At 39.0% G+C, this 25,555-nt stretch overlaps 2 protein-coding genes across 2 annotated transcripts; both read left to right on the forward strand.

Annotated features, from left to right (window-relative positions):
* Positions 1-835: 835 nt before the first annotated feature.
* LOC311271356 (hydroperoxide isomerase ALOXE3-like) lies at positions 836-14,721 on the forward strand (the record flags this gene model as incomplete). The annotated part of the gene is made up of 27 exons (XM_084376971.1): positions 836-982; positions 1,484-1,688; positions 1,781-1,862; positions 2,115-2,237; positions 2,324-2,427; positions 2,595-2,767; positions 2,878-3,021; positions 3,490-3,672; positions 4,736-4,902; positions 5,003-5,124; positions 5,225-5,325; positions 5,838-6,005; positions 6,085-6,164; positions 8,736-8,958; positions 9,558-9,762; positions 9,887-9,968; positions 10,081-10,203; positions 10,345-10,448; positions 10,854-11,026; positions 11,160-11,303; positions 11,410-11,613; positions 12,196-12,282; positions 12,400-12,566; positions 12,652-12,773; positions 12,880-12,980; positions 13,882-14,052; positions 14,149-14,721. The coding sequence occupies 27 exons, from the start codon at positions 836-838 to the stop codon at positions 14,326-14,328; spliced, it is 3,885 nt and encodes a 1,294-aa protein (XP_084233097.1). The 3' UTR covers positions 14,329-14,721.
* A 909-nt stretch (positions 14,722-15,630) lies between these two features.
* epm2a (EPM2A glucan phosphatase, laforin) lies at positions 15,631-24,880 on the forward strand. The gene is made up of 4 exons (XM_084377940.1): positions 15,631-16,286; positions 17,751-17,925; positions 22,887-23,131; positions 24,193-24,880. The coding sequence occupies exons 1-4, from the start codon at positions 16,040-16,042 to the stop codon at positions 24,474-24,476; spliced, it is 951 nt and encodes a 316-aa protein (XP_084234066.1). The 5' UTR covers positions 15,631-16,039; the 3' UTR covers positions 24,477-24,880.
* The last annotated feature ends 675 nt before the right edge of the window (positions 24,881-25,555 follow it).

The following is a 25,555-nucleotide window of genomic DNA, read 5'->3' on the forward strand; positions in this document are numbered from 1 at the left end:
ACACTGCTGCTTTAAGGGCTTTTCTTTATATTTGTTGTGCAGACAAGTCAGATAAAGGGGTTTTACCGTTGCACAGAATTTTCTTATGTTTATGAAGTTCTGTCAGAGCCTGCACATTAAAAAAAATAAGTAAATTAATAAGTAAAAAGAATAAGGTATAAAGTTTTTGGGAAACTGTATAATAGGAAGTTCCTATTTAGTATTTTGTTTTCCAATTGGAATCTGTTACAGAGTAGTAACTGTTGTCCATGATGTCACCATACTCTGTGTGTAAAGAAGAGCAGCATCTAAGTTGATTTACTTCTGCAGTAGGTGGGATTATGTGTGCATCACAGCAATGCATGTTTCAACTTGCTGTCAGACGAGAGCCTAAAAACACAGCTAGTACTGGAGTATCAGTACTGCAAAAAATGAGTGTTGAAACCATTTCAGATATTCAGTATCAATATGTATCGATACTTTTGACACTATTCATGACGCATCAGTCTTTGTGAGACTTCTCTGTATGTGTTCAAACAAACAGCTTTCGAGTCTGAGGGGAAATGGATTGTGGCTCAAGCCTCTATTTGGGTCTGTCTGTGCATGTGAAATGTCTAAAAAAATATTGGAATTTTTACAAGTTATGGCTTGTAACACTTGTAACACTTGGACAAGGACGTGTTGATGTTCATTTAACGGTGGGAGGAGCAGGAGATGTGGAGACATAAAAAAAGGAGGGGAGCAAAATAAAGCCAACAAGCTCTAGGTGACGCAGATATTCTGCTTGGACAATATTCTTTGCATTTACAGATTTCCTTTTTTATTCCAGTCGACACAGAATTGCTACCAACTGATCATGGCTGAGTACAAGCTAGAAGTGACAACAGGTAACATGACAAACGCAGGAACGTTTGACCACATATTTGTCACCTTACTTGGAACTGGAGGGAAGAGTGAGCGAACTGAGCTGGACAACTATGGTGTAGACTTTAAAACTGGCATGGTAAGTACAATGCAATCATTGCCATTACAAGTGCCCTCTTGTGTGGTGTTTAATATACATTAATTAATAGAATGTGAGAAAGGTATCAACCGAAAATAGACACAGTCTCCAAACTTGGCCACTCCGCCAGTCCTTGCTATTTTCATAGCCTTGATTTGGATTTGTTGTTTCATTTGTTGTTAGTCTAACTGAACTGAAGCTTAGTATGTGTATCATGCATGTCAGTGTGTGCAATTTTGGTACCACTCTTGTGTTAAATATTGCTACCGCTTTTGCCAAAAGCAGGTCTCTCTTATGGTTAATTCAATTTGTACAGCCATGTGGAGAAAGCCGGACTGATATGTCTTTCTATTGTAACACTTAAGAATTTTGGTTCGAAACACTTAAAAGATTAATTAAAATGATCAACACAGGGTGAAGAGCTGTTTTTATGTTGTGACGAAGCGATGCATTTGCTTTGTCCTGATTTTAAATAAAATGTACCTCAACCCTCTTTCCCAGTCAGGGATTTACACAGTGAAAACCAGTTTGTCTCTGGGGAGACTTCTGCTGGTCAAGCTGGAAAAGGATCCTTTCTTGGTTCTCCCGGAAGACGAGTGGTACTGCTCCAAAATAGTGGTGACGACTCCGGAGGGAGAAGTCCTTCTTTTCCCCTGTTACAGATGGATCTCCAGGGGAGAGCTGGTGGAGCTGAGAGGAGGGCGAGGTCTGCTTCAAATCACCCAAATGATAAGAAAATCATTGGACACCACTGGATACCATCACAGTTACTGATGTCATTTTGTTTTTATGTTTCAGCCATGAAGATATTTGAGGAGAACGATCCAATGTTGATTGACAATCGTCAAAAAGAGCTGATTCTTAAACGGAGCTTGTACCAGTAAGTTATCATGTGTGCATTATGCCACCTACTGTTTGGTAGCAGGTAGCAGAACAAAAATGCAGATGACATAAAGCTGAATACCGGGCAACACAAACTGAGGGAGCAAAAATCCGAGAACAAAAGAGGAAGAGAGTAAACTAAATAATAAGTAAACTAAATCCAAAACCACACACATACAGCTGCAGTTTGTCTCAGGAGCTTTTATGAGCAAACCTTTATGTGATTTGCTCTTTGCTTTTCCTTTTTTAGATGGGAGATTGCTGACCCAAAGCTACCACACACCACTCATTTCAAAAATATATCTGAGCTCCCAGCTGAGGTCTCCTTCTCCATGTCCAGATTGATGGAATCGCTTTACGTAAAAGGCATAACGTGAGTCAGTCCTTCCATACGGTCTATAGCCTGTTAAACATAAATGAATTTTCACATTGTGCTCTTGTGTTACCCTTCTTTTTCAGTCGTGCTGAACTCATGTTTAAGGGAATGCTTGGATCTAAAGAAGAATGGGAAAACTTTGAGGACATGAAGAAAATGTTCTGGTCCAAAACGACAACGATTTGGGGTACAGCAGAATTTTAGTTCTCAGCTCCACACTGTCTTTATCATTCTTATACAATAGCAGCTGTGAGACATACATAAATGTCAATAAGTAAATTTAATTAAGTGGCCAATACATACGCACAGATATTAAGGGAGACAGATTATATTTGCCTATTGCTCCTCTACCAGAGTATGTTACAGAACACTGGAAGGAAGACGACTTCTATGGATTCCAGTTTCTGAACGGATTCGACATCAACGTGCTCAAGCGCTGCTCAGAGCTTCCCCGAAACTTCCCAGTCACAGAGGAGATGGTGAAGCCGTTCCTGGTAGAGGGAAGCTCTCTGCAGAAGGAAATGGAAGTATGGAGGATTAATGATACATTTTTCTTTGGGAGATTATTTGAATTTAGAGTTTAGAGTAAGTTTTGCATTTGCCACACCTCTGCTCTCCATCTTTCCTTGCCATACAGAAAGGCAATATATTCCTCTGTGACTACGAGAGGATGGATGGATTGCCCACCAGGATGTATGATGGTCAGTCTCTGCACGTGACTGCTGGTCTCTGTTTGTTCTACATGAACCCAGAGAACAAACTGATGCCGATTGCAATACAGGTTAGTCACCAACTACAGTAGAATCACTGGTATACTCACTTTGTAAGGTGTGATCAGTAGGGGGGTGTTCAGCCTACACACCATAGACCATATTCACACGGCAGCCATTTTTCTTTGACGTCACGCTCAATGTCGGGATTATGTAGAATTAATAATGCCCTCTAATCATATTTTATATGGGTTATCAAATATGTTTTACCATAAAACACGGCCTGATGTTCCTCCAGATTTTCGCTATCCATCATCTTTTCAGTTGCTGATCAGTCAGGAAGAGGTAAAATTCATAATAATTTGTCAGATTCCCGACATTATTTGCCTTGCAACCTATGCAGGAGTACAGCATTTGAGCTTCCCATCCTAAGCATGATTTCAGAGGAAAATGGCTGCCATGTGAATATGGTCCATTTGCACAAGGTTATCAGTGTGTTTTAAAATAGAAACATAAAAGCTGTGTCTCTCACATTCCAGCTGCATCAACAACCTTCCGAGGAGAACCCCATCTTTCTGCCCAGTGACCCGGAGACGGACTGGCTGCTCGCCAAGATGTTCATTAAAAATGCTGATTTAATGCAGCATGAGTCAGTCTATCACTTCCTGAGAACTCACCATATGGCAGAAGTCTTTACCGTCGCCACTCTCCGCAGGCTCCCTGTGATTCACCCCCTCTACAAGGTGTAATCACACAGTTGTCTAGTTTTTTTCAAAGATAATGTTTTAGAAAACGTATTTTGTTGTCTTAATTCATAAACATTGCCTTTGTTGAGGGTTTTTTTTTTATGTTTTGTTTGTCGCAAACTTTTATGAACATAGGGTTAGCTTCCTTTCATCAACTGGTTAATCAAAACAAATGCTTCTGTTATTTGACTTTGCTGGTGACATTTTTATAGATTATACTTTGAATTTAACATTAAACTTTCTCTTTCTTTACAGCTGCTGATCCCGCATGTCCGTTACACTCTACAAATAAATACTATGGCCCGCACATCTATTGTTGGACCTACTGGGATTTTAGATAAGGTATGGATCTTTAACATGTGTATTCCTGAATTGGTATATTTTCATTGTGACAGAATTGCATTAGTTTTGGATATTGTTATATAGTGATATGGCATGAGCATTTCCTTTTCCTTGCTGCATTACAGTAAAGTGATGGGACTTCCTGAACATCCTGTTCAAATGCTTGCCTTAACCAACTTGGTCAGTAGTGTGGTGGCTGTATAGTAGCTAATGGATTATCAAATTCATTGTTTTCCCTTGAAATATGGCCCAATGTCCCCCCCCCATCTATTGTCTTTTCAGTTGCTGATCAATAATGGTAAAATGATGACAATTTGTCAAATTCCCTACGTTTATAGGACTTACAAGGTGGAAAACAACATGAAAAAATTTGAATTTCCCCACCCCTGAGCATGATCTCAAAGGAAAATAGCCACTGTGTGGATATGGTCTATATGTGCCGTGCATTGACATTTTAAACTCACTTAGAGAAAAAAAAAATCATACTTCTAGACAATTTAGAATATGTGTCAATGGTGCTCTTCATCACAAAACTTTTTGTTCACTTTTCACTTTTTCTTTTTTCTTTTTGTTTTCACAGATGAAAAGAAAAGTTTGAAAAGTAAATAATGGATCACCACAATTGTTTTTCTCACTTGTCTCTCAGGGCTTCCATACTCTGTGTATTACAGTTACTGTGTATATTGTTGATTGTTAGACTTCACTTGGATACGATGGGATGGTGGAGCTCATGAGAAGGTCGCTCTCTGAACTGACCTACAGCTCCGTCTGTCTGCCAGAGAACATCGCTGCAAGAGGACTGGAGTCGATCCCCAACTTCTACTACAGAGATGATGGCCTGAAGCTGTGGGACATCATCAGCAGGTTAGGCAGCTGCAGAGTGAGCAACCACAAATATGGCTCAATTGAATTTTGGTAATGACTAATTTTGAAGTTCAAAATCAAATTGTTTTGTGTTCACCAGCTTCGTGAAGTCAATAGTGGAGTACTATTATCCCTCAGACAGTGAGGTCTGTAAAGACACCGAGCTGCAGGAATGGATCAGTGAGATATTCACACATGGCTTCTTAGGAAACAAAGCCTCAGGTACAATATATAGATATAAGCTTCATAGTAACCTATAGTATTTTTTCCAAGCAGCCAGCGAGTACCAAAGATGAACTGATATTGACTTTGCTGCCAACAGGGTTTCCAGCATCCTTTCATACTGTCAAGGAGGTGACCAAGTTTATCACCATGGTGATCTTCACAGTGTCGGCTCAACATGCTGCAGTCAATAACGGACAGGTGAGGCAATGGATACTTCTGGAAAAAGAAAACTTCTTGAAGTAAACGAACTTGATAATTCACCAACACTGGGACACGCTGCAGGTCTATGTGCTCTATCTAATATTATTTTCGTTTCATGAGGGCATCAGCTGAGAGTTAAAGCAGCATGAACTTTGCCTTTTTTACAGTGGTGAACTCAGAATGTTTGAGGGGCAGGGGTGAAAAAAAATGGGAGCACCAGCTATATGCGCTGGCTTGGGGTTAAAATGGATGGTTTAGTACATCTGTGGCTCCTGTCCCTATCCCCTACAGCTATAGACACTAAAAACCTGAAACACGTAGTAAAGCGACTTTAATAACTGCACGTTATTGATAAAAGATTATTGTTGTTTTATTTTGGAGAGTTCACAATTTCAGATTTTGTTATTAATATTTTAACTTCCAACTTTTAGCATCCATTGAAAAGTGGGCCCACAACACAACCCCTCCAGTAAATAGCAATACTTAATGAAACTTCTTTCATGAATTAGTTTGACTACTCCTGGGCCCCCAATGGTTCACTCCTGCTGCGGGAACCTCCTCCAACCACCAAGGGCCTGTCAAGCATGAAGACAATTTTGGAGACCCTCCCAAATGTTGGAGAGACGGTCACGTTTTCAGCAGTGGGATGGGTTCTCTCAGAGAAGTACACTGACGTGGTAAGCTTGTTGATGATGAAAGCTGAATAGAACATTCAAGTTTAGTCTGATTTACAGTTTAATTTTGTCATTCTGGCAGGTTCTCTTGGGTACATACCCTGATGATCGATTCGACGAGCCCGCCCCTAAGCAGATGATCAAGGACTTTCAAGCAGAGCTGTCCTGCCTCAGTGAGGCAATTACAAGAAGAAACTCACAGCTTGAAGTACCCTACACATATCTGAACCCCAACCAGATAGAGAACAGTATAACTATTTAACCAAACCAGACAAAGCCATGATAGCGTTCTGCATTTTTAACAATACCCTTCCCTTTTGGGTACTTTTGGTACTTTAATAATACAGGAAATCTCAACATTAATCTGCAAGCAAGACCATAAATATGTAGAGTTTCAGCCTGCCTGTGCCTGTGCCTGTACCGCGGCTGTTAGAGGCTGTGACAGTAACTGATGTTATTCATACGTATGCTGTGTATTTGATATCTATTAATGTTTTAATAAGGTGAGTACGGCACATAGGGTGCAAACGGTGATATATAATATATCTGCCTATGTACTAATGCAGGGGCACAAGTATGAACTTTTTATCTAAGACATCATCTTCTTTGTTTGCTGTTCAAATTAAAATGGAATGTGAATCAACAATGTAATGAAGTCTGTGTTGTGAACTTATTAGACACATGAAAGTCAGGATAACTTAAGCGAGAGCAGAGTCGTGTAGTAACAATACATGTCATCAGGATTATAGGATTACATTGTCCGTTTACGAAAATTAGTAAGGACTAATCAACCCACATTACATCTGAAATCAGGATTACTTGATTTAATTTTTTAATTAATCTTTAAAGGTGCACTCTATACTTTTGGGGAATACATTTTAATTAGAAGAGAAGGATCATTCTTTTTCTTTGCCTAAACAAACTCTTTGTTTTCATGCTGAATATAGAAACTGACCTTACAGGACAAAACTTTTCCATACTGTTTTACTTTGTTAATATGTGGCGGACCCTGCCACGTTTCTAGCTTCAAACAGTGTTCTGGGGACCCTATTTTCCTCTGAGAACAGCTTGTTATTCAGCTATGAAGTGAAAATACCTCATTAACATTGTGAATATTAAAATCATGAGTTTGAATGTCATCTCCAAAACTACGTAGCGCCCCTTATACCGTTTTTGTAAGAGTAATTTGATTTGACCAAATGTAAATGGTGAATATGCAAAATGATTGTTTGCACTGAAAATGTTTTGAGACGTTTAAAGAGAAAAGAGAATATTTGTGGACATTTTTGGTGGTGGTGGCGTTTTTTTGCATAAGGTGTAATATTTTCAATGTTTGACTTAAAAGTATTCCAAAAGTATTCAGATTAATCACAAGCAATGAGTTGTTTCTGGAAGCCAAACCTAAATCTGTCAGTTTTTAGTGATCGTGTAGTTCAGTAACTCGTTCCATCTCCATTTTCAGCTTGTAGTGCAAAGAAAAAAGCTTAATACATCTTAAGAATGTTTGCACCTTGACCAAATATTAGCAACACAATAAGAGTGGACGTGAGTCAGTCCCCTCCCATGAAACTCACAACCTGGAAACACTGTACATCCAGCACAATCAGTTAAAGTGGAAACAGAATCTTTTTTTTAAATTCAACTTTACTCTTCAGGCCCTTTGGTTTTGTCCAACAACAAGTTTCAGTAAGAACAATTATGTGGATTTTAAATTGGCCATACTTTTAAAAATATACCATTTGTTTAGTTGACTACCTACAGTACATAGTCTTTCCCAATGTGCATTTCACTGCAGATAAGAATCAGAAGAATCAGGTTTTGCCAGGTAGGTATTCACAATACCAGGAACTTCCCTTTGCATCTTGGTGCATAACAATAAACATAGCAAGAGAAAAACAAAACGCAGAACTACAAAAGTCATAGTCATATATATATAAAATTAAATTAAACATGACGGAACACATATTGACCATTAACTATGTTGCTTATGAACATGCAAATTAGTAGGATATTGACTCTTGTTTCATCTTTATAGAGTTGTTAATGGCTGCCTTATCTAAAGTGTCACCAAAAAGTCCAGACGCAGATAGAAAATAGGTTAGACTGGTTAGACAACTGCAGCAGGTCAGACGTGTGAGACAATGTTGCGGGGGTGGGGTCCTAGTATCACTAGGCCTGTCATTAAAATGAGAACTAGACGACTCTGCACTCTTGGCAGAAATATCCACTAGTATATAATTGTGTTTCAAACAATTATTTTGGGATTTAAAACTGCAAATATTATACGAGAAACGTATTTAAAGTAGTATAGAAAACAAGAGATGAGCGATAACAATGAGCTCACGAGTGTCATACTTAGGTGTAGAATGAATTTCAAGCACAGCAGCACCCTCCTACAGTCCATGATGTGTGGATGAAGGGTCAAGTTGACCTTAATAAATGGATATCAAGTGTCTGATTCCTCATACAGAAATAATAATCACCAAGATGTTTTGTTCATAATTGAGTTTGGGTTTCTGTCTTGGAGTTAAAATGGATGGTTCAGTACAACTGTGGCTCCTGCCCCATTGCCTACAGCTATGGACACTAAAAGCCTGAAAAACCACATTGTTTAACTCGGAGAAGGCTAAAGGCAGAGAGCAGAAGTTTTGAACATAGAGAAGGAAGACGTGGACAAGGCAAGAAAGTAGTAGAGTGACTTAATATTGACAGTGCTGTTGTTTTATTTTGGAGCATTCACTTGCAATTTTCAGATCTTATTATTATTATCATTATTGTTATTTTTCTACACAGTTTTCATCGAGCAACCATGGCTGAGTACAAGGTAGAAGTGGCAACAGGTGACATGAAAGAAGCAGGAACATGGGACAAAGTGTACGTCACCTTATTTGGAACTGAAGAGAAGAGTGAGCAAACTGAGTTGGACAACTATGGTCTGGACTTTAATAGAGGAACAGTAAGTTGAATCCAGTTGGACCCATGTACTTGTTCTGAATTATGTTTTTTGCTTGTGCATTTATGTTGAGTCTAGTCAATGAGTCTAACTTGGTAAGCAAGTAAGCCACTTGGCACAGTTGGCATGAATGTCTACCACAATGTGTAAATTAATGCATTTTTGGGTTTCTACAATTTTTTTTATAGCCTATTAAAATAAAGTAACAATCTCAGAGGATTCTGCAGTTTTAACAAATCAATACTCTTTTGTGCGTTGCCCATTACATGTTCTACCTCATATGTTGGGTAAAATGTGTAGCCTATATAGAGTAAAACTTAAATATCCCTGTGTGGCAGTAGTCAAACAAGTACATATCTTGTGCAAACACAGCAGAAGATCCATATCACCTGGTCTGTTATTACAGATAATGGAGGTTATAGTTTGAAAAGCCAATAATCCTGCACCATATAATACACTGTGACATACTGTACATGTTGAACTGCACTACATTCAATTTTTATAGTTAATTTGCATTTTTTTCTTGATATGATAGTTGAAACAACCTTTTCAATCCATGTTGCACTTGCTTTCTTAATATTTATATCAACCCTTATTCCAAGACAGGGACCTATACCATTAAAACCACTTCGTCACTGGGGAAACTTCTGCTGATCAAGGTGGAGAAGGATCCTTTCTGGGTTCTCCAAGAAGACGAGTGGTACTGCTCCAAAATAGTGGTGACGACTCCGGAGGGAGAAGTCCTTCTTTTCCCCTGTTACAGATGGATCTCCAGGGGAGAGCTGGTGGAGCTGAGAGGAGGGAGAGGTCTGCTTCAAAACACCCACATAATGATTATAGAGCATTAATATATAGATATTACTTCTTTTCACACATTTTTATTGTTTTTGTTTTTTTTTTGACAATTTGTGTGAAATTTTCCCCGCTTCAGCCATGAAGGTTTTTGAGGATGACCATCCCCTGTTGATTGACCACCGAAAAAATGAGCTGATGCAGAAAAAGAGCTTTTACCAGTAAGTTTTCATCTGTGCAGTACAGCATCTAGAGTATAGTCTCAAAGGTGTATCCGGAGAAATGTCTATGTGCCTTTTTGTAACATTGTTTACTCATTTGTTTGTTTTTTAGGTGGAAGATTTTGGCTGAAGGACTATCCCACATCAACCATTTCAACGATGCGTCTGAGTTGCCAGCTGAAGTCCGTTTCTCAAAAACCAGAGATACTGAATTGCTTAACACAAAAAAAATAAGGTGGGTCTACATAGATATATACAATGGACACTTATACACCATATACACTCTAAAAAGTGCATTTGAAGCATTAATATCAGTGTGTTGTTTAATCCTGTATCATGTTTTCCCTTTATTGTCGTTCACCTTGTCACCATTTAGTGGTCTTGAACTCAAGATCAAGGGGCTGCTTGGATCTGCAGAAAAATGGGAAAGCATCGACGACATGAAAAAAATCTTCTGGTTCACATCAACAACAATGTCAGGTAGATATTTTTTTCCATCTCCCATTTGTGACTGACATTTGAGATTACATGATGATCTAAACCCAAGAAAAACGTTCCTGATTATAGGATATTTTCAAAAATAGTAGTATGATTATGCATTAAAAGGTTTAAAGGCTTGAAGTTGTTCCCATATAACAACTCTGACTGCATTCCATCTTAATGTTGTCCATGAAAAGGAGCTCACAATGTTAATAACATACATTTTTAAGACTTTGTCACGTTTTCTGTCTGTTCAATTAAAAATGTTGTTCCTCCTGAGTAAAATAATTTGTTTTTTGTTCAGGAACAAAACAACAATCTTGTTTGTCATTAAATGACCACGATCGCTTGAAAACTAACATTCTAGACATTAGATTTTATATTTGCCTATTGCTATTCCTCCAGAGTATGTTGCAGAACACTGGAAGGAAGACGACTTTTATGGATTCCAGTTTCTAAACGGAGTCAACCCCAACGTGATCAAGCGCTGCTCAGAGCTTCCCCCAAACTTCCCAGTCACAGAGGAGATGGTGAAGCCGTTCCTGGAAGAGGGAAGCTCTCTGCGGAATGAAATGAAGGTATGAAAGCAATCACAGTTACTTTGAGAAATTTAAAGAAAGTCTTTGAATCCTATTGCCTTGTTTATTACACATGTGTGATACCTGTTGATGTCTGAAACACTTCTTTCTCCTGCCTTTCCTTCCCATACAGAAGGGCAATATCTTCCTCTATGACCAGAAGAAGATGGACAGAATACCAGTTAGACCTTATGATGGTGAAACTCTGTGTGTGACTGCTGGACTCTGTTTGTTCTACATGAACCCAGAAAACAAACTGATGCCAATAGCGATACAGGTCACTGACAGAATTTATACTGTATAAATTAAAGTATAATCGCTCGTCTAGTCGTATAATCATGTAACATATTATAGTGCATTAATGTGTTTTCCTCATATTCCAGCTGCATCAACAACCTTCTGAGGAGAACCCCATCTTTCTGCCCAGTGACCCGGAGACAGACTGGCTGCTCGCCAAGATGTTTATTAAAAATGCAGATTCCATGGATCATGAAGCAGTCCATCACCTCATGAACACTCACTTCCTGATAGAAGTCTATACTGTCGCCACTCTCCGCTGCTTTCCTGTGATTCATCCCATCTACAAGGTATAATTAGACAGCAGCACTCGTGTTACCTGTGTACTTTTTTTTTGTTTTATTCCTTTAATCTGAACTGACAATCTGACTTTTTATCGATTGATTCAGTTAAATTTGGAAGAATTCAGAAAGCGGAGGAAGGCTATAAAAGCCCCCGCTTGAACTCGAAAAAAGGATGTTGGGGTTGTAAGGTCAGCGCCTTAAACCTCTAGGACAATCTATAACTATATTTGATGTTGTTCTCAGCATTATATGCAATACAAACTTTTAACTTACTAATATAAAATAATTACATTGCATTAAATAATACAAATACATAGATAAATACATAGATAGATCTATGGTTCATTTTCCTCCAATCTCGAGCAATAATTTATGGTTTTCCATTGATGGTCACTCTGTGCATTACATTACTTAGAAGAAAATTCTGGAATAAGATTGATTGTTGAGTCTCATTCCCAGGTCATCAAATACTGATGTTTTGGGTCGGAATTTTTGTCTCAAATTTGGTTATGGCATCTGTGTGTGATTAACATGTTGCTTAGATGAGCATCTTATTTAACCTGTAGTACTTTTTTTCTCTCTCTAAAGCTGCTCTTTCCACACTTCCGGTACACTCTCAACACCAACACTGCAGGCCGTGGATCTCTTTTTACACCTGGGGGACCTTTGAGTATGGTATGGCCCTTTAACATACATATTTCTGAGAATTCAAGCAACGTCAATTGCAATTGCAAAGTTTTAGCATTTGATTTTCTGTCTGATGGTGAATATCTATGTATCATTGATCAATAGAGTTCTCTTGGATACGATGGGCTGGTGGAGCTCATGAGAAGGTCTCTCTCTGAACTGACCTACAGCTCCCTCTGTCTGCCAGAGAACATCGCTGCAAGAGGACTGGAATCAATCCCCAACTTCTACTACAGAGATGATGGCCTGAAGCTGTGGGACATCATCAGCAGGTTTGCATCAGATACATATTGCAACTGTCTTTTTTCACATGCAAAATATCTAAAATTTTAAATCAAATTGTTTTGTGTTCACCAGCTTCGTGGGGGCAATAGTGGAGAACTATTACCCCTCAGACAGTGATGTCCATAAAGACACCGAGCTGCAGGACTGGATCAGTGAGATATTCACACATGGCTTCTTAGGAAACAAAGCCTCAGGTATTCACCCCATGTTCTGAATGTATAGTAGCCCAAAGTATACTGAAACTTTCAAAGTTGGCAGTGAACGCCAAATATTAACTGATAATAATTGTGCTGCAAACAGGGTTCCCGGCATGCTTTCATACTGTTGAGGAGGTGACCAAGTTCATCACCTTGGTGATCTTCACAGCGACGGTTCAACATGCTGCAGTCAATAATGGACAGGTGAGGCAATGGATAGTTTGGTAGATAAAACAAACTTGATATTTCATCAAACATAGCAGATCTGGAATATTTTCTATTCAGTGTTATTGGATGGAAAGGTGAGGCAATAGATATTTATGTTTGATCAAGTATTCAAACATATAGTAAATCTGGCACATCTGGAATCTATGGAAGCCAAGAATGGCCGTGCTTGCAATCACTTTTTAATGCCGTAATTTGTTGACGGAATAGAACTAAGTACATTTTCTCAAGTACTGTGCTTCAGTACAACTTTGAGCGACTTGTACTATGAGTATTTAAATTTTTGCTTCATACTTCCACTCCACTACATTTGGAGGCACATGTACTTTTTACCCCACTACATTTATTTGCTACTTGAGTTATAAGTTACTTTGCAGATTGCCTGCTGCATCATAGCCAAAGCAACACTTTTAAATTAATTTATTTTATCTATAAACGGGAAACCGAGGAAACACTGACTTTGATAATCAGAAAAATGTTGAATATCAGATTCACTTATTGTCCATGACGATGACCCCAATTTTTCTTTTCTTTTTTACCAATTTTAAATATTATAACATGATATCTTTACTTTTACTCAAGTATGAAATAAATAACTTGTGATTTCAAGATAATATTAAAGAAAATAACTGCAAGCATGGCTGTTCTCGACCACCTCAGAAACCTGCTTCATTCATTACGTGCATTAGCTTTACATCATTACAATGGCACTAAGGCTGTTCTTCATATGTAGGTTTATATTCCTTTGTAATTTATAACATTACATTCAGTTTATTTAATTAGTTGGGTCAATAACACCATAATACATCATGTAAATATAATTATCAACAAAAACTTGAGTGATAAATTGCTACATATTAATATTTTTGTCATAACTCAGTTTGACTACTACTCCTGGCCACCCAACGCCTCGCTCCTGCTGCACAAACCTCCTCCAACCACTAAGGGGCAGTCAAGCATGGAGACAATCTTGGAGACCCTCCCAAATGTTGGAGAAACAGTCAGTATGGTAGCAATGGCCAGGCTGCTTTCAGAACAGTACAGTGATATGGTAAGTTTGGGTGATATACACACACATTAGGTAAACTGACTTCAATCCTAATATTTAAATTGCACCCCAAACAAAATACTTTTGTCATTTTGGCAGGTTCCCTTTGGTACATACCCTGAAGAGCGATTTGATGAGCCTGCACCTAAGCAGATGATTAAGGAATTTCAAGCAGAGTTGTCTTTCCTGATTGAACAGATTGCAACAAGAAACTCACAGCTTGAAGTACCATACACATATCTGAACCCTAACCAGATAGAGAACAGTGTAACTATTTAATACTAAGTGCTGTATCGTAGGCAACTGGACGTGTTTCTTGAAGACGTTTCACCTCTCATCCAAGAGGCTTCTTCAGTTCTAACTAACTGGAGAGGAGTTGCAGGCTTTTAAGCTCTGTGCGGTTTGTTGTTTCAGACATAACAGTCCGTAACATTCATTTTTACATAGTATCAATTCTGATGTCTGTCACATCAGCGCTCCAGCTTAGAGCATAGCCCCTTTGTATGTTTTCTATCAGCATTTTAAAAAAAGGTCTTTTTTATGTATGTATGAGGACAGGTATTAATTAGACAAATCTGTATGGTAAATGTAACTAATCAGAGGGTTTTTATTTTATTCCATATAATAGTGATGCATGATTATTAATGTCAAAATAAAGGTGAACTGATGTACCCCTGTGTCTCCTGTGTCCTATTTCCATATAGTTTTACTATGAATTATTGACCATAACAACTGTGACTGGACATGAAGCAACCAGAGGTTAAATTTCTCAAAATTTAAGTTAAAGGCAGTTGAATTATAAACACAATGCTACTTTTGCCTTATATGTTACATATGATAATATTAAGTTGTTAATGTACACAATTACACATAAATGTGTAAGAAGCAGCATTTTATTGTTGTAGCTGGTTTAGTTGGAGCTAGTTTTGCATTGCTTTGCTGTCTATCTACAGTGAGGTTTAGTCCAGTGTTTCCCTATCTAAGAGTAGGCCTTAATTAGTTAGCATATTTGCACATCCGGTTCCCTCGTCAAAAAGTCTATGAGGTTTTTGAGTTGATTTTCAGGTATATGCCTGATATAAGGTCTGTGCACAAAGCATGTCATAAACTTGTGTATGCCACAGATCTTATTTTTGGCGATATTCCAAAATCCAATGGAAAAATCCCATTAACTTTTTGATAAGGGATCCAGGGCTAACTTCTGGGTTAGCCTATAAAAGTATGTCATCGCTAGACCACTCTATTTGCATCACCATCAGTCCTGTTTCCATAGCTGTTTGAATACATTGTTTCAAGGGCTTTCACCATTTACACGAGAGTCTCCTTTTGCCCTATGGACCCTTATTTCAGAAAAACTTTGTACGGTAGTGAATGGAGAAGACAAATAATTTTTAATCCCGCTTGAATTGCACCATGAATAACGTATTTATAAAAGCTACACAGTCATTTGTTCACAGTCACGTAACTTAAACATTGTAGAGCTGCTCCTTTATATAAGCGACTCACAAAACTGACCAACTCTCCTTATACATAGCTACAGTTGTCAGTATGACCAGATTTATTAAGAGTTTCACCATTTTAACACTCTTTCTGTGGCCGTGTTGTTGAGAAGATGTAACCCACTGGGCTGTTTCACACAAAATTATATGATTTACTTGGAAAAATTATCTTTTAAATTGACAAGAACATCATATGTGTAGTTCATGGCACAACTCAAGATTAAATTATTAAAAGTATTAATAGTGTTTTGGATTACAACGTTTTAGAGCGCACTCTGGCGTGACTGATGTGTAGTGCCCCATTTTCTGACAGAGTGGGACCTCGTTGTTTCTGTCCCCTCTTTGCTGCAAACTACACCGTGTGATTATTTATAGCCAGCACCGTACGGCCTATATGGGCCGCACGGACTTCATACATGAGCTATAATATTGATTATAATAACCCAGACCAGCCGTAACTACTGACAACATATATCTCAAGGTTTGGGACCATGTTATTCAGATTCGGTGTCATTCTCACTCCGGAGTCTTCGGACGTGGAGGTGTTTGTTTTGGGCTCCCGTGCAGAAATGGGCCACTGGGACCCGAGCCGAGCCGTGCAGATGAAAGCCTCACAGAAGCTCCCGTCGCCGCATGAACCGTGTCTGTGGATCGGCGACGTGCAGCTGGCAGAGCCGGTCACAGAGCCGCTGTGGTTCAAGTTCATCAAAAGACTCGGAGGCACTTTCATATGGGAAGGTACACATCAGCACCGCGACATATCTTCTGTCTCTGGACATCACACGTATTTAACGCGACTCCCGTCGAAGATAACATATTTATATTTCAGGCAAAACAAGAAAACACCTCCGCCATGTTTGGTTCATTTTGTGTAATGTATCGTTACGGCCACGTGATGGCGGTAAAGTGACACTTGGCATTTACCAATGCGTGCTGGTTTGAGGATGTCAGTGCACCTGTAGGCCTAAACTTGGATTGCATTGTGTTTATAACATTTACAGAAGTAGTTAGGTAAAATATTTCCATCTGAACATGGAGTTTAATTAACAGGAAGTATATTAAATGTAAACTCTCTCTGCCACCGAAGAAGAAATACATTTTCTTCTTCTGTGTTTTTAATGCAACAAAGAAAGGTATAGAGAGCCACACTTCCGGTGGACCTCATAGGACCTTACCAAGCCCCCAGGAAGTGGGTTGGGGTTTGAAGCCAGTTTTTTTTCTTTCCAAAAGACCAGTATAATAAACATGTTCACATCACAATGTCATTATAGTCCTTTAACCAACGTTCTAACATTAACCAAACATGTTGGGATCGTATAGTGGAAATGTTATGTATGCCTTTTTATAGAGCCCCCAGGAATAAGAGCCATTTTCCGTTACACTCACAGTATGCATCCAAAAATAAGCTACAAGTTGGAATTACAATTTTGCATATAGCAACAATATGTGAAACCCACATTTAACATGAGCCTACTCGGCATGAAAATCATCAGCACACAGTCCTCAATAACAGTGTGTAAGGCAACTGCAAGCTTTCAGGGCTGTGTAGCAGAGAATAGCAGGATTACTATCCACAGTACTATAAAACATTACAGCGGGAAGTGAGCCAGCAAACGCATGGCTTGCTAGCCAGCATTAGCTTAACATGTAAGTTACTATTTCCGCACACAAGTGTCTGTAACTTTAAGATTACATTCTAGTCGTGTTTATAGTTGAAATGCATGCCATAGATAATTACAAGAACAACTTTAATGCATTAAATATAGACAGAAATTGTAATGAAGCTCGCATGCAACCACCTCCAGCTCAGGAGTATTTTGATGGTTACATAAGCTAACATTGTGAAAGAAGGGGCTGTAAGACGATACATTTTTTTGAGCGTCACAAACCCCTAGTTTTATGACAAACTGTGACTTTCTCAAGATGAAAAATCATCTTTTAAATTGACAAACATCATATGTGTAGTTTATGGCACAATTCGAGCGGTATTAAAAAAAGTAATTAGTCGTCCTCCATTCACTGCCATACAGTGTTTTTCCACATTAAGGTCCCATGGGGCAAACCAGAAGGGATGTGACTTCGGCGCTCTGCTGGCAACATCTGCCTGCATTTGTTAAGGACATAAATCTTTTACAAGAGGGCATGAAAAATTGTTTTTTTTTGGTCATTAACCTGCAGAGAGGTCATCTTCTTTGTCACCAGGTAGCGGTCCGAGCCATGACAGATGCTGCTCATACGATGACAGGAACGTGGTGGATGGGGTGTACTGCCACCCGATTGGTCACTGGATAGAGGAAACCGGACACACAGACGAGATGAAACACACCACCAGTTTTTACTTCAGTGTGGCTGGTCAGAAGGCCATGCACTTCTCCAGGTAATGCAGTACAGTAAAAGCCATCTGTGTCATGTTATCTTTGTGGAAAGATATTTATATTTTTATCTTTCAAACAGTTGAAATCTAGCAAACGATGATGTGAATCTGCCCGGCCAAGAAATAGTACGACACATAACCAGCCTGTTGTTAATCAGTCAGATTCAGAGGCGTGTGTGTAGGTGGAGTTACTCTTCCCTACTGTCTTAGTGCTAAGCAAAGCTAAGCAAACTGTACAGTAGGGGTGGGACAAAACATTGATACGACAATATATCGTAAAACGTAAAAATACAATTTTCAATACACTGGTGCCAAATATCAATATTTTTATTAAAACTCTAAACAGATTTCATTTGACTTGACAGAGTCACTGCTTCATAACTTTCTCCAGGTTTAAACTTCCGCAAACTTTATTTATACACATTGAAAAGAATTTAGTGAGCCGCAATTGTATCTTTCCTTGAACCCCTTTTTCCTTTAGAGCTGATTGGCTTTCTGGTAGTTCGGCCTTTTGCCAGTTTCTGTAGACAAGTGGACAAAGTGCACCTGATAAAGAGGCACTAAGCTAAAACTCGGTGGAACTATTTATACATTCATGTCAATTCAATGTCAAATTTTGTGAAACTCACACCACAATGCAGTAAATAAATACATAATTCTTGCACTTTGCATTTTTTGTATTCTTCAGTTATCCAGATATGGTGATTTATCATTGTATCAGTTATCTCAGAATCGATACTATCGTTATTGTGGGCAACTTATCGTGAATTGTTTTTTTCATGAGTTACTCTGTCATTCCCACCCCTACTGTACAGACATGAAAGGGCAGTAGATCTTCTCAACTAACTCCTGGCAAGTAAGCAAATAAAACATATCCTCTCTTCTGTTCTATCTGAACTCTCTGTTTTGGTTTGGACGTTCACACATTGTCTACCTCATCAGCCATTCCTGAAACAAACTGTCAAAGTTCTCATCTTGTAACCTGAGATCCATCGTTTCGCTCTCGCTGTAATGTAATGTGACACTTGTTGAAAGCTTTCAGCCCTTCTGATGTGAAATAATTCAATAACAGCAAAAAAATTAATGAGGTTCCCCCGGGGCCAATCAATTTCCATGCTGAAGTGTGATTGTTTCTTAAATGACACTGAGGATCCCATTAGCTCCTCTTCCCTTATCTCCCTCGCTGTTTTCAAACCAACAGCCAATCTTCTTAAGGCTTCACTCAGCTCAGTTTTGAATTCTGCTTTGTTCTGACAATACATCCATCAAAGAATATTCTTCGTCGGGACTTCAGTGTCCTGCAAATAGTGCAGGGCAGTCATGTCACATTGCCCCTTTGTTGATGAAAGTCTAAAAATGTTACCTTCGTCTCTCACAGGGCAGACAAAAGCCTCAGTCACCCTCTCATGCCTGACCGCTCCTTTTGTTTTTTAACCTTGCTCCCTCCCGTTTAATTAGAATTGCTGTCTGTCACTTGAAAATGACCGTCCTTTCAAAAAGTAGACCACTCGCAGTTGTATTACCACAGCCCCAACCCTGTTAGTCTTTCAGTGAAAAGGAGAGGGCATCAGTCCAAATTCAGACAACGTGAGTGATCGACAGTTACTGTGTCAATGACCTGACTTTCATGTAATAACTTTAGTTACAAGTTACTTTTCTGATTGCATGCTGCATCAGAGCCAAATGAGTACATTAGTAGTAACATATTGTACAATCAGATGAAAAAAGAACACTGATTCAGATCATCAGAAAAATGCTGAATATCGGACCTGATGATTGGCCAGGCGGATAATAGCTCAACACGTAATCTACCATATTTACTGTATATACACGTAATTATGTATAATTTACCTGTAGGTTTGATTTTACATTTAATATCAGATACTTTAAGACCTTACTCAAGTACTATTTGTATGATTGACTTTCACCTTTACCAAAGAAATATTTTACTTACTCACGATATCTTTACTTATACTAAAGTACGACTTTTGAGTTCTTTATACCACACTGCAAAAAGTGAAATAGATATTTTGGAGGGGAAATGGGGGAATCTCTAGCTGTGATTGCCAAAACATGATGCTTTCCAAACCCTAACCACATGTTTTTTGTGCCTAAACTCAGATGAGCCTCAAGATAAAACTGAAAATTGAAACTTAGAGGACCATATGAAACTTGCATAAAACCTGCAACTATCTTAGGTCTGCTTGATTATTAAGATTATGATTTTAATATTATTACTGATTGGAAAAAACATGCTTTTATTCAACTTTCATCAATTGATTTCCTGAAACTTTAAATATAATTCTACTGAAAATGAATGTCTTGAGGGGTTTCTCTTAACCATGGCTAACTTGAAGGCAGTGGGGTGCACTGAATTTAGAACACAAGAGAAAATGAGAGCATCATAATCGATTATCTTGAATATCTTGTTTTCATCATTGCTGGAAGCCCAAAAAAGTAACTGAAAGTAACATTTGTGTAATCCCCCAGCCCGACCTGCAACAAAAACAATTCAATGGTGGTTTGGAGGATGCGAGACGAGTTCATAGTCACACACTCAAGCATACACTCAAATCAACCTACAGTACCCAAGCATGATCCTCCTTCTGTAAGCCATACACTCGGTGCCATGGTACACCAGGCCCAGCAGAAATTAGCCCGGGACCCCTGAGGCAGTGAGCACATAACTTGCATACGAATGAGCCGGCTTGGCTGGTGCCATCAGGTTTTAATTTGTGTCCGAAGACCTTACAAGGCTTATGTCAAGGACCTGTGTTCAGTAGGAAGCTCCGTGCCCTTCTATCTCGCCTATTAATAGCTTTTTAAATTAGTCTTCCAGACCTTGCATCCGTGTAGCCCCGAGTATCATACACAGTCACCTTTGCAGTAACTCATTATATGATTCAAAGGGACTTTAACTCACTGTCTAGCAGGTGCCTCGTCTCTCGTGCTCATATTCAGAGAGGAGGAGGCCTGGGGGTTATATAGCCATTTTGTAATGGGTTTTTATTACTGTTGAAGTGAGCAACTGAGGTATTTGAACATGTTGAAATGTTTGTTTTTCATTTATGAGTCAATTTGTATCAGGGCACTAGGGGAGCTTTTCAGGCGATACCGATAAACTATAGTTTATGCACACCTGAGGGTAAGAAAGACTAAGATTTGGGAGCAGATGGATGATTTAATATCCCATAGCTCAAGATTTGTTTTTTTAAAAGTCCTAAAAGTTTTCCCTCCTCTCTGAACCCTCTGAACAGTAAGGGGACACATGTAAAGGGATTTGATAATAGAATACAGAAGAAAGGTAACTGTACTTCAGTTTAAAAAAAAAGATGTAATTACATTACAGATACATTCAGTAAAAAAAGGTATTCACTAACAGGATTAAGATTTTAGAATAAAGAGTCTCACACAACATCGCTCTGGTCTCGAGTAAAACCAAATATCAAATTAAGTTAATAAAAGTTATCTTATTGATATTTTCTATATATTCTTTATTTGCATATCTTTGGTATTGAGGTATTCCATAAGTAAGTCAAGGAATCAAGTTACATTACTTAATATTGATACTTGGATTACTTTACTGACCAAGTTTTATAACACCTGTATCTGACTATGTTTTTAAAATAGCCCTCCCCCTGCTTTTGACACAGTTTGATGTGAATGTGACAACAGTGTGCTGCGATTGTTGTTTTTCTTTTTTTTCTTCTCTGTGTTTATTGGTGGACGTGCTACCTTTAAAGGTGCATACCACCTCCTGCTGAAGACGGAGGTGGTATGGTGCCCACCTGAGTGTGTGGACGTCTTGTTAAGTCAATGAAAGTGATTTTAATTTCAAACTTCGTATCATTGGCTCTGTTTATTTGGCAACATTACCTTTTATAGCCAATACTATACATTTTTCACTATCAGGCCGATAATTTATCAGCCCAATATGTATCCCTTAAATCAGCTTGGAAGACTTAAATATAGACACAGAGACAAAACAGACATCTAAAGTTAACATATATTGTGTAATTGTCAGGTTAAGTGACGATTTATGAGTGAAATAAAAACTATGTAAAACAAGAAAACCAGAAGACTAGATTGCAATAAGTCAAACCGTTAGTCATACAGGATAGATAATGAAAAAAAAATGTTTTACACAACTTGTACAGTTTTATAAAGTCCACTTGTTACATATTGATACTGTCTGTGAGTTTAAGATAAAAACGAGCGTATGATCTTCTTTGGCTAAAAGGGCAGGTGATTCACAGACAACACAGTTGTTTTAACGGTAAATCAAAGAAAGACAGAGGTCATCTGATAACAGCATGTCCAGACTGGAGACTTTCATTGGAGCACCACTCTGGGACATCGCAGATTAACAGTGTCCTTCCTTCCTTTTATGTGTCACCTCCTCTGGTTGTAGACTTTGTGCATGCTAATGAGGACTAAATGGAGTCTGGCTCAGAACACAGTGGTCAGGAAGAAAATTAGCGGGACAAGAGGTCAATAAAAAAATCACTGCTATGAGGAATGAAACAGAGGGAGGGATGAAGCCGTTTGCTTTTCAGTGATCTGCTAAGGTCAGCTTGCTCTTGATCTGTCTGTAAAAACGTATCATTTTGCCCAGGAGTAACTTGAAACTCTCTGCTCCTGCCTATTGCACCGGCCAGCAGTGTTCCTGTCTACCTATTTCCTTTCTTCCTTTCGGTGTCTGAGACTCTCTTCATGCCCTTAAAACCATCTCATCCGACAGCACATTCATCATCACACTTCTTTACTCTGTGTCTCCGCTTTGGCTCCTTTAAACCTTTATCTGAACACTACTCTTGAAAAGTGGATCCACTGTGATCCTGTGCAATCCGATAATATTCACCCGTACATCATCTTTAAGATTTCACAGTCATCACATGGTGTTCCTGATAAAATAATGAATTAAACAAATCAGTGATTAATTCATCTCTGTTCGTTGCCTCCAGGGTACTGCCACGTGTCTGGCTGGGCAGCTGCCCTCGACAGGTGGAACATGTGACTGTAAAGATGAGGTACGAATTGGGAATTACTGCAGTGATGAACTTCCAGACGGAGTGGGACGTGGTAAACAACTCCAGTGGCTGCAGGCGCAACGAAGGGGAAGCTATGACCCCAGAGACCATGATGCATTTGTACAAAGACTGCGGCCTGGCGTACGTGTGGATACCGACACCTGACATGAGCACTGAGGGTAAGGAGGATTTTCTGGACCTACAAGATTAAATTCAGTACTAATAATGGTATTGAGTTAATTCCGATTGAGAGGACAGACACAGCTCGGGGCTGTTAGGGACTCAACATCTTCTTTAAAGTACGCTTTGGCAGCACGTTTACAGTACATTCTGAGTAATGTGGCTTTACCCACTATGCCGACCTTCACAGTTCTGCGTTTTTCACCTCAGAAAGCTGATTGAACTTTCCATTTACATATTTCAAAGGTTATTAATCAGCAAGAATGAACGCTTTTAGGAACAGTTTTGAGATCCAGATGAATGCAGGAAATAAGCATCAAAAGTTTCTGTGATTGCTGAAATTACAGCCAGCTATGACCATAAATCAGCTTCCAACTTTTCTCTTTAGTCAGAATGTCATGAATAAATCATATCTCATGTATTGTGTCGGTCGCAAAGCGCTAGTTATGTTTCCATGGAAATATGTTCATATACAGTAGATCCTATTTCATGTTTAACTGTCGATACTTGTAGTTACATTCAGAAGCAGAATGATATTTTGCTCATGAACATATTTATTTTAAGAATGCAAAGAAGTTCATTTGCGAGTTATTCCATACAGATCCCAGTACCTTAAAGGAGCAATATGTAATAATTTTAGTTGAAAACATTAAAAAATTAACTCAGTTATCAACAAAATGTGAAGAATTAACAACAAAGTACCACATTTTACAGACTTTCAGAGTTGTTGTTCTGACCTGAGGGGGCATAACATGAATTTCTCCAGTCAGGAACTTGTTTTCTGACTTTTTTTGACTCCCATGTGACACACTATTGATCCACAGCTGAAAATAATTCAGACCAGTGCACTCTTTACTTCTGTTATTAGTAATGTTTGTTAGAAATCAAAGTACCAAGCTGTTTGGGGTAATTGCAGAAAATGCAAGTTTAAATGTGTAAGCTGTTTTTAAAGGTTCAATTTCAGGAGGTATTAATAGATTTGGGGCTGGGTAGCACAGACTGGTGGTTGTTATATAGGATTTACTTTAAGCGTACTGTGTGTTGTTGTTTTCTTCCGCAGGTCGGATCAGGATGCTTCCCCAGGCTGTATTCTTACTTCATGGTCTCTTGGAGAATGGTCACACTGTCTACGTTCACTGCAACGCTGGAGTTGGCCGGTCGACGGCAGCCGTGTGTGGCCTGCTCATGTACCTCCTCGGCTGGAGCCTGAGGAAGGTGCAGTACTTTGTCACAGCCAGGAGGCCAGCGGTGTACATAGACGAGGAGGCTTTAGTCCGGGCTCAGCCAGACTTCCTCCAGAAGTTTGGACAACTGCGGTCATCCATCTCTTCCCCAGAGACATGAGAGTGGAAAGCTCCCCTTGACAGGACTTTTAGTAATGATTCCTGATGTCAGCGTGAAAGTAACCTATAGCAAGAAAATTCACTTCTTTCCACTTAAATCTTATGTACGTAATGACCCACTTCAGCTGAGTAACTTTCAAGTCTCGTTGATGCCCACGTATCTGGAGAGAGCGTTGCTGCAAGCATCAATCCTGCTGTGACGTGTTAGCTTTTAACTTCAGGAATTGCGCTGTGCCATTTAGCAAATGCAGTTGCAAAGTAGTTGTTTGAAAGGGTGTTTGGAAAGACCTTTTCTTAAAGCCTTTTACTTTTGTCAACAATCGGTGAATAGAGTTGACATTTTCAGAACTTTTGTGTGTTGAAGTGTTGAACAGCAATGAATGAGAGGAACAAACAGCAAACAAACATATTAAAAAGGGAATTTAACAAGGCCAGAAAGGTTATGCAGGGAGAGATTTCACTTTTCAAGGTGAGAGGGAAGCAGGTCACAACAACAATGCTGCTCTCCTCCAAAGTGCCATACTCCTCAGTACGGGATTATTCCACGGTTGCTATTGCATGATTGTGAATCTGTTTTTTCATTTCAGAAGAGAAAAATGATCTTTTCTTCCTTCTTCTTTTGGAGGAAGGTCTTAATGCTGCATGAAAACAGCGCACCTTGCCAAAGCAACAAATCAATTCCAAACCCCCCCCAAAAAACAACAAAGCCTCTCCCTCTCTGTGGGAGCGGCATTCAGCTCCAAGACGTCAAAGACCACAGCTCCGCCCCAGCTCTCTCTGAGAGCTTGAGAGCATTTCATCTTTATTTATTTGTCCGACAGATGCTATTCCGACCTGTCTCTTAAATAACAAAAAAACACATCTCTGCCGGACCATTTTAATGCATACATAATAAGACATTATTGGAATATTGTTTGTTGTTGATTTTGAACTCCTGCCTAGACTCATACTGAGGATATATTGCTTTCTTAAGATGCAGTGTTTGTGTTACCTGTGCCTGATTTCTGGAAGTTTGTGGGTTAAAGTGGAGGAAAGATTTTTTTCCTCATATACCTTCTCATTACTTTTCACTTCCCTTCA

This window comes from Pagrus pagrus, assembly GCF_965226575.1.
Source record: "Pagrus pagrus genome assembly, chromosome: 16".
Lineage (NCBI taxonomy): Eukaryota > Metazoa > Chordata > Actinopteri > Spariformes > Sparidae > Pagrus > Pagrus pagrus.

Coding starts and splice junctions, on each gene's coding strand:
- epm2a (XM_084377940.1), top strand. CDS start 16,040: ATGTTATTCAGATTCGGTGTCATTCTCACTCCGGAGTCTTCGGACGTG. Junction 16,287..17,750: donor AGGCACTTTCATATGGGAAG/GTACACATCAGC, acceptor CTTTGTCACCAG/GTAGCGGTCCGAGCCATGAC. Junction 17,926..22,886: donor AAGGCCATGCACTTCTCCAG/GTAATGCAGTAC, acceptor CGTTGCCTCCAG/GGTACTGCCACGTGTCTGGC.